Below are 9,834 nucleotides of genomic sequence, written 5' to 3'. Positions count from 1 at the left end.
GAGCCTGGATTCGAACCAGGATCTCTAGTGGCACAGTTAGCACTGCGATGCAGTGCCTTAGACCACTGCGCCACTCAGGAGCTAAGAGGAACAGAGGAGGAGTAGAATAAGGATACGGCTAAAGGCTTTAAGTACTGGTCTTCTAGTGCGTTGGGTACAGAGAAAAAAAGGGGCAGCTTTCCGGGCGTTGTAGAATAGATTCAGGGCATTATGTACAGAAAAGGATATGGAAGGATATGAGTACAGTGGAGGTAAACCTAAGCGTTGGGTAACGATGAAAGAGATAGCATCACTGGAGGCACCGATTGAGTCGGTCTCCGCGTGTATGGGGGGTGGGACAAAGGAGCTATCTATGGCAGGTTGAGCTGGGCTGGGGGATCTACAGTGAAATAGTACAATAAGAAATAACCGAAACAGCAATAAGCAAGGCATATTGAAATGGGAGAGAGGCATAAAGCAATCACAGGTGTTATTCGAGAGCTAAGACAACAGCTGGTATGGCGACAAAGTTTGGGCTGAGGCTAAACATAAACAGGATGTGGTACCGTATAAAGGAACAGTCCAGCAGGCATCAGCTGTATAGCTGCGTTATCATAAGGTCCGGTGAACAGCAATAGGAGAGTTCGGAGGTAGTTCGGGGGCTGCTATAGCACTAGTGAGCAAGAGGCCATGGCTAGCGTGTGCTAGCGGGCCGGGGCTAGCAGAGGGATCTTCGTAGTCGACGTCGTAACGGGAAACCTGCTGTAATCACATCAGACGATTTCGTCGGCAGACCAGTCGTGTTGGATCGGCGGGGCTCCGTGTCAACACTAGGAGGTCCTGTCCGGTTGACAGAGAGGAAGATAGCACCCGGGAGAAGGGCCTGGCTCGCGGCTAGCTTGAGGCTGATTAGCCAACAACAACGTCCATTTGATTGCAGCTATCTAGCTACGATGATCCGGTGTTAAAAGTCCAGTGAATCAGTGATTCCGGCAGAAAAACCGATATGTTCTGGGTCAATAATGCGCTGTGCAGACAGTGCAGACTGGCGGATAATAGTCCAGGCTAGAGCTGGCTGGTAGGTAGTGCAGGCCATGGACAATGGTGAGAAACCGCTAGCGGTGGCTAATGGCAAGTAGCTAGTTAGCTGGCTACTCCCGTCCGGTAGACAGAGGGGTAGATAGCCAGGATATGGGCCTGGCTCAAGGCTAACTGGTGCTTGCTTCAGGGGCAGTGGTGATTAGCCAAACAGCAACATCCAATTTGGTTGCGGCTAGCTAGTTTGTGATCCGGTGTTAATGTCCAGTGATTCAGTTATTCCGGCAGAAAATCTGATGTTCTGGGTGAAAACCGCTAACGGTGGCTAATAGCAAGTAGCTAGTTAGCTGGCTAGCTGATATCAACTGGAGATTCTAGATAAAAGGTAAGTCAATAATAGAATCCGTTCCACATTGAGTGAGGCGGGTTGCTGGAAAGTATATTTTGTAGAAGGATGAAAAGTGTGATAGGGAAATATGTACGAAAAATACAAAAAACAGGCTATTTACACAGACACACAACAAAGAACACGACCGCACTGCTATGCCATCTTGGATTGTGTGTGTGTGTGTGTGTGTGTGGGGGGGGGGGGGGGGGGGGGGGGGGGGTCAATCATTAACTGCATCAAAATTGGGAGATAGCTGACATGAATATTGTGCATTTTTACAGACTGGTGATTCCTTACCTGACCTGTCTCTTCAAAGCGTTTCCTGTCTGAACTGTCAATCACATAAATCTGTGAGGAAGATGGAAAGAGCCCTGCAGTGCAACACACACGAGGTCAGGTGACATCATTACAAACAACGCAAGTTGGTACTTAGGTTATAGATATGTAATGAGATAATTAGAACCTAGACAACGATGCATTATGTTCAAACATAATTAACAGCAGGTGGTCCAGCTCCAAACCACTTCTGTTTTGTTAACAGGGTTACCTGAAAGCACGTTATTGCATAACAGAGACAACACACCAGAGCAGAAACAATGCAAGGCCAGGTGCCACGGGCAACCTCGGCCAATCACGACACGCCCTGGTGTGATTAGGATTGGCACAGATTAATCCAGAAGAGCCCGAGCTCCGAGCGCATGAGGCAAGAAGCAATAAGAGCACAGACTTAGCTGTTAGCCTCTTGCCATGGCCTACATTCACAGGGGCCTTTGATTGGACAGCTAGGGTCAGACAAGTGCACAGCAAGACGATTATTCTATTGGTCTGACTGTAAAAATGAGGGATGCTTATGAGGTCTACTTATACACTGATGTCACTGTACTTTTTGAGCCAGCCAACTAAAAAGACAGCAGATTATCTAGCCACATCCTTGTGACATAGCTAATGTCACAATTGCTGTAGCTTACATACCTGAGCAGGCAACAATAATTAGGACTAGCTAAGTAAATTGAGAGACCACAGGTGACTCTCTGTAGTCAGGTAAGAGACTAGGGTACCTTATTATTGCAGGAATCAGATTAAGCCATACTTATTGTTTTAGATAGCTGATTGCCAATCACAAGGTAAAAACGTGTCCATAACATTTGAAACATTGTTCTTAGCTAGCTAGCTATAGCAAGCCTATGCACCACAGTAGCACGACTGATATGATTGGTTCTGTTCTGACAGTTACAACACAGTAATGAATGATTTGCTTGAATGGCAACAGACATGTCCAGCCAGGTACAAACCTTATTGGCAGGTTCAGACTGTAGTTGGCTAACGTTAGCAGTTAAGTACTGCGCTAGCTAACGTTAACGTTAGCTGCGTCACACTTACTTAGGGATAACTGACTACTTTTTTTGTATTTATTTTTAATTATGAACAATAACACAAATACAAAAACAGAACTATACAGACAAGTGTACATACACTTAACCTAGACAGGGATATTACATGTCGAAATAAATGTTCCATTTGTCAAAAAGTTTTATGGTACGAATTGCTTTTTTGTTTTTACATTTACTGATAATTTCAAAATAATGTTTCAGTTCTATCTTAATGGGATAACTGACTACTCTCTCACCCATACCAATACAATATTGTATACTACATGACCAAAATTATGTGGACACCTGCTCGTCGAACATCTCATTCCAAACTCATGGGCATTAATATGGAGTTGGTCCCCCCTTTGCTGCTATAACAGCCTCCACTCTTCTGGGAAGGCTTGCAACTAGATGTTGGAACATCGCTGCAGGGACTTGCTTCCATTCAGCCACAAGAGCATTAGTGAGGTTGGGCACTGACGTTGTGTGATTAGGCCTGGCTCACAGTCGGCGATCCAATTCATCCCAAAGGTGTTTGATGGGGTTGTGGTCAGGGCTCTGCACAGGCCAGTCAAGCTCTTCCACACCATTTCTGTATGGAACTCGCTTTGTGCACAGGGGCATTGTCATGCTGAAACAGGAAAGGGCCTTCCCCAAACTGTTGCCACAAAGTTAGAAGCACAAAATTGTCTAGAATGTCATTGTATGCTGTAGTGTTAAGATTTCCCTTCACTGGAACTAAGGGGACTAGCCCAAACCATGAAAAACTGCCCCAGACCATTATTCCTCCACCAAACGTTACAGTTGGCACTATGCATTTGGGGCTTCTAGCGTTCTCCTGGCATCCACCAAACACAGATTAGTCAGTCAGACTGCAAGATAGTGAAGCGTGATTCATCACGCCAGAGAACGCGTTTCTACTGCTCCAGAGTCCAATGGCGGCGAGCTTTACAACCCCCCAGCTGACGCTTGGCATTACACATGGTGATCTTAGGCTTGTGTGCAGCTGCTCGGCCATGGAAACCCATTTCATGAAGCTCCTGCTGAACAGTTCTTGTGCTGACGTTGCTTCCAGAGGCAGTTTGGAACTCGGTAGTGAGTGTTGCAACCAAGGACAGCACTCAGTGGTCCTGTTCTGTGAGCTTGTGTGGCCTACCACTTCGCGGCTGAGCCGTTGTTGTTTCTAGATGTTTCCACTTCACAATAACAGCACTTACAGTTGACCGGGGAAGCTCTAGCAGGGCAGAAATCTGACGAACTGACTTGTTGGAAAGGTGGCATCCTATGATGGCGCCACATTGAAAGTCACTGAGCTCTTCAATAAGGCCATTTTACTGGTGTACTTGTCGAATTTCAGCATTTAGCTAGACATACAGCTCCATTTCAACTCTTTGTTTATAATATTGCAGATGATATTGCAGGCTACTTACCATGGTTTGCTCAGCTAATGGCTCCTTTTCAGGCTATGTGGATTAGCTAGCAAAGTAGCTACAGTAGTAGCATCTGACTGAATTAATTATTCGAACAGCTGTGAAACTCTCCGTAGTTACCACAGTCAAAGTTAAAATAGGCTATATCGTAAAATGGTCTTCATTTAAGGTTAGGCATAAGGTTAGCAGTGTGGTTAAGGTTAGGGTTAAAATATTCGGATAGATTTTAGAAATAAACGGGGTTTATGACTTTGTGGCTGGGGTAACTAGTGACGACCTCTCCGTAGCTTTGGTAGCCGTGACGTCAACATAAAGCACAACCCTGGCCATTCTTTGACCGGGCGTAGCCACTTTGAGCCATTTTTACATTTTAGTCATTTAGCAGACGCTCTTATCCAGAGCGACTTACAGTTAGTGCGTGCATACATTCTCATACTGGCCCCCCGTGGGAATCGAACCCACAACCCTGGCGTTGCAAGCGCCATGCTCTACCAACTGAGCTACACCCCCATCATAACCCCACAATGAATGATCGATTGTGTGCAAAACATTTATATTTGCGATTATTTCAGTTTTTCTAATTAAAATCTATGGAAATACTACGAAATGCCAATGTTAATAAATGATCATAATTTCCTGTGGCTTATCTCACTCAGACAAAAGGTCTACAGGTAACGTGCTCTTAGCTATAATTTGAGACTTTTTCCATAGTAAGTATTTACTATTAGCTATTCTTTTTCTTGTCTGAGTGAGATGAACGTTACTACAGTACTAGCAAATATATTGTTTTATAAATATCTCAAGATAGACCACAGCCTATCGTTTCCAATATGAGCAAATGAATCATAGTGGGCAGAACAAGCAAGGAGGTGGCAGAGCCAAGCACGAGCTAGTGAGATCCTATTGGCGTGTTCTAGCAAGTATTTGCATATTTCCGTTAGGGAACGCCTACTCTGTGAAGTGCGCGTGGGCAATAACTACATTTTTAAATACTTTGGCAAATGGTAAAGTCTACAAAACTTAGTCACTCTGTTAGTAACATATTTTAGTTTTGGGAACAGAAAACTGTATTGAGATCAAATGTTTAATCGATGTTTAATCTTCTCCCACTGCCGGCCACTGGGCTTCCTTTCGTCACCATATTTGGTGGTGAGTGGAAACGCCAACCGGATGCTTCAGATTGAAACATCTGGCTCATTGTTCTATCTGTGGTACCAGTTTAAATTGTATCAGCTGCACAAAAGTAATACTTCTCCAGTTGGTGTTGTATGACACAACACCGCCCTCAAGTGGCTGGTAACAAAATATAACTATTCTGTTCTGGTTGAGAATCAGAACGCCTTCCGACAGGGACAAAATATGTCTCGCACGTAACGGTTTGAATTAGCTGTTCAAGTTCTGGAACAACTGCTATATGATTCCCGTCGTGTTCTCGGCCAACAACGGGGAAATATGCCACAGAAAACACTGGGATCCATTGTAGGTCTGCTTTGCACCGGGACCTGGTTGGTACAGGTAAGCTGCAGTTTGCTTTCATAGCGCTGTAGGCGCTTTCAACCAAGACCGTGGATCGCAGCTGGAAGTAGGCCTTCTATTGTGCGTTTTTGTTTCCCCACAAAGGAACTTGGGCATGGCTCGCTAGCAACTCCAACTTTGCATGACGTCAGTTTGGACAAATCGAGTGTTTCTTGATATAGTTACACAATGTTTATAACTTGAAATACATATACGATCTTATCCGAAATCTTACCATCTACCAATTAGCTTGCAGCTCAACACCCTTTAAGACTAGCTGATAAACTAGCCACAGCTAAATAGCTCGTTAGCTAACGCTTGCAAACATTTGTAGACAATACGCCGATATAATTGATCTGTTATACTGTAAGTGGCCACAATTTGAAGTATACAATAAAAAAAAAAAACACTTCAATAGCTGGTTGTTAACTACCACCAGTAAACAAACATAGCTAGCTAGCATGCTAAATTACCAGTTAGCTGGCTAACTTTGTAGCTAACGTTAACTAAATGCGTTTTTCCTGTTATTTATTTGTTGGCAGTGATGCATAGCTTGCTGTTACCGTTAGCTACTGGCCACACACCTGTTGTTGATTAGCTAGCTTACCTCAGTAGTACCTAGTTAAAAAGGTAACGTTAGTTAACTAACCTTCTTTAAAACTACTTTGTGAGGGCATTTGGTAGCTTCTACGATGACATGGTTGTATAATCATGAGATGTCACTTAGCTAGCTACCTATTTTGTATTTTGATTTTCAAAACATTGAATGCGCTTACAATTTTCATCCCCAGTGAAAGTATGTCTGTGCCTTTGCAGGCATGCTTTCTACAGTGTTTTGTGGAGTAAATGCCAATGTGAAGTTATGTCAAACAGTTGTGCGTGCGTGTATGCATAATACATAGCTTTTTTCATATTTGTGTTGTGTGAGATGTCACTGAATAACATGCCTGTGTGTATGTTTGTGTTTAGGGAAAGGAGTTCTGTTTTGGAGTGAACAATGAGCAATACCGGTGTGAGATGGGCTACTGCTGCGGGGAGACCGAGTGCTGCACTTACTACTATGAGCTGTGGTGTATGTTCATTGTCCTCTATTCTCTCCTCTCTTTTTCTGGCACCACTCAGTCCCTATTTCCTCCCCCGTTCCCATATTTATTTTCTGACGATTTTTCCATTACTTATTCTTCATGATAGGAATCTCTGAATTTGTCACTTTGTTTAATTGAGTCACTAATTTGACAGTTAATCATGTTTTGGTGCTGAAATCAATAACGTTTAACCTAATTAGCATAGGTCAAAAGGAGTCGATGGAGAATGTAACTATGTGATTGTTTTGTGCAAGTGTAATAGATGTTAATCCTACTCTCCTTGCTTTGTGTTTAGTTTAATAAATCACCCCAGCCAGTGGTCCCAGTTGATCGTTATTTATTATCTGTGATTAAATAGGAAACGGCATGTTAGTTGTGTAGGGCTTAATGATGTTGATGGCTGTCTGGTAAGATCTGTAGCATGAAAACAACTGTTAGCAGTGAGCTTATGTGACCATTACATTGGTGCATGCTAGCTAACACTCTTATACAGCAATCATATACCAAAGCACATCCCAGGAAGCTCCTCAATCCCTAACAGGTACCATATACCCACACATGTATAAATCAGGAATGTACAGCAAACTTGTACACATTGTAAAATATAAAAATAGAATACAGTATTCAGAACGTGACCTACCCTTTGCATCACATTTTCATACTGGGGAGACCTAACGTTCTCAATCTTCCCCTATCTGCAAGCGGCGCCAATAACAACACGCCTTATTGTCATCGGAATTGAACCAACCAATAAGAGTGCTTGAACATTAAATACACATTTCTTTAGAGGCAAGTGGAAACATAACCAACCCTGTTACACAGGGTTCTGGCTGGTGTGGACCCTCATCATAATGCTGAGTTGCTGCTGTGCCTACCGTCACCGTCGGGTCAAGATGCGGCTGCAGCAGGAACAGCGCCAGCGCGAAATCAGCCTTATGGCCTACCAGGGCGCTTCCAGCTCTTTCATCTCCCCTCCACCCCTCAACTTGAGTGAGTCTTTTAGCTCCCACGGGACACTTATTGCCCCCATCTGCACTGGGCTGGAAGCCTCCAAACCCTACAGCCCTGAAATTACTTCACCACCTGTCCCTCTGAGTTAACTGTTTACAATAACTAGGCCTGGTGGTTGCAGATGGTTCTTAGCAGATTCAGAACCACATCTGACAATGAGTTAATTAGTTAAACACCAGCTAACCCTATCGAGACTGGTAAGATGGTTGACTCCTGTGTTTTTTTTGTATTTACTCCCAGGGTTCTGGACAGACTGCAAGCTTCCTGACTATGAAGAGGTGGTGGGTCATCCCCCGACTCCCCCTCCACCTTACTCCGAGATCCCCCCAGGGACCACCCCTGCCATCCTACTGCCCCCCATCCAATCAGAAGCTGCCGTGGTGCTGGAGCCCCCAATAGAGGACATTCCAAGAGAGGAGCAGGCCTCTAGTTCCTCAGCAGACCAGGAATCTGCGTCTGCGCCCAGCCAATCAGAACGACCGCTGGAGGAGGAGCTGATGACCCGGCGCAGGCATGTGACGGGCGACTCGGGGATCGAGGTGTGTGTGTGCCAACTGGACGAGGGCTCTGGGCCGGAGGAGGACGAGGAGCGGGTGTGTCAGGGGGCCAGGGGGGACTGCTGCTCTGCCTCTGAGCACCACCACAACATCAGACACAAAGAGAGAACCCCTGAGCCTCAGCCCAAGGGCCAGACCACCAGCACCGGAGACCGCCTGGTCTGAGCTCCACCACCAACCACCCAGAGGCTGCTGCTCCTGCCGGATCTTCGCTTTAGGGAAGGAGACCCAGGAGTGCCCTTGTCATTGTCATCATAACAATAATCCAGACACCACCAGCAAATGAAATGCCCCACAACGACTCACCAAATTAACCAGGTTGTCCTGCTGTTTGACATGCTTGTCAGTTATGATCCATAAAATGACGCCAATGATGACAAAAAGAAAAGTTTATTTGAGAAAGATGTTTCATGTGGCTGATGGTTTAATTCTTTAATACCCATGGATGGTCCCTCGTCTGCTTTGTTTAGTTCTTGCCATGGGGATGATGAGAAAATGCCAACTTCTAGAGAGATCTACCAAGTGGTAAGAAGAGGTACTGACGCTGTCACAGAATTGACTACATCTACCCACCCACCCCTGTCCCTCATTCTCCCACCCCACTGTCTGGCCTGGACATTTCCTCTGGTCCTTCTAACATTTCACCTCCGTGGGGACAGGGCAGGATGGCATACCACCACGGTCACCAATCCCCAGACCCCTAGGCTCCAGCACATAGGGGCCAAAACATAAGATAATGCTACCAGACAGTCCTGACCAGGGGATACAAACTGTGACGGATAGAACTCGTTTTGTTTTTGCAGGGGTTTGTGTGTGTACTGTGTAATCTAGGGCACAGCTGCAAAGTGATGTCACCCCTGAGGTCATCTTAGCCTGCATCTGGTTTCCTTGTGGAGCGACAGCAGGGCTATTTGCATCCAGAGAAGAGGTTGGGAAGGGGAAGTGAAGATGTGCCTGTCTCTTATAGCCTCTCTCTCTCTGGACTGTCCCAATAGCATCAGACTCCCCTCTACCCGTCCCTCATGTCTCCACCAGTACTCTGGTCAACACTTGGCCAGACTGAAAGGTATTGAATGGACTGGAACGGACGTTTTGATGTGTGATCTCTGGTCTGAGGGGCCAAGTGAACTGAAGACGTGACATTATCCCATCGCTGTGCCTGTAACTTGGTGTCTATAAAAAGCCTTGTGGTGGTCGACCGTGTGTGTGTGTGTGTGTGTGTGTGTGTGTGTCCCAGACCGGTGGTGATATAACGTGGTGTGTGTGGAGGGGTCAGCAGCATTTTGAAGGACTGACAGTCTCTCACTGAGTGGTAAGGGGTATGTTGTTGGGAATAAAAGTACAAACCAGAGGAGGGTGGGAAGACTAAAGGTCCGGCAGTGTAGTACTTTGCCCCTCTATCATTTTCTTGTCTTAGTGTTACTTCTCTAAAAACCTGCTTTAGCTGAGACCACTATAACC

General features: G+C 45.4%; 1 protein-coding gene across 1 annotated transcript; it reads left to right on the top strand.

Annotated features, from left to right (window-relative positions):
- Window positions 1-5,421: 5,421 nt before the first annotated feature.
- Window positions 5,422-9,569, top strand: LOC311128506 (WW domain-binding protein 1-like). Its single transcript, XM_084160698.1, has 4 exons — window positions 5,422-5,720; window positions 6,690-6,792; window positions 7,628-7,795; window positions 8,057-9,569. The coding sequence occupies exons 1-4, from the start codon at window positions 5,658-5,660 to the stop codon at window positions 8,536-8,538; spliced, it is 816 nt and encodes a 271-aa protein (XP_084016824.1). The 5' UTR covers window positions 5,422-5,657; the 3' UTR covers window positions 8,539-9,569.
- The last annotated feature ends 265 nt before the right edge of the window (window positions 9,570-9,834 follow it).

This window comes from Coregonus lavaretus (genome assembly GCF_964263955.1).
Source record: "Coregonus lavaretus genome assembly, chromosome: 4".
Classification (NCBI taxonomy): Eukaryota; Metazoa; Chordata; class Actinopteri; order Salmoniformes; family Salmonidae; genus Coregonus; species Coregonus lavaretus.
The sequence above is the reverse complement of the archived record's forward strand: the minus strand, read 5'-3'. Positions and strand labels throughout refer to the sequence as shown.

Bases quoted from the DNA above. Each gene is read 5' to 3' on its own strand.
- LOC311128506 (XM_084160698.1), top strand. From the start codon at position 5,658: ATGCCACAGAAAACACTGGGATCCATTGTAGGTCTGCTTTGCACCGGG. The intron at 5,721-6,689 runs GTAAGCTGCAGT...GTTTGTGTTTAG, and splicing joins CCGGGACCTGGTTGGTACAG to GGAAAGGAGTTCTGTTTTGG. The intron at 6,793-7,627 runs GTATGTTCATTG...CCTGTTACACAG, and splicing joins TTACTACTATGAGCTGTGGT to GGTTCTGGCTGGTGTGGACC.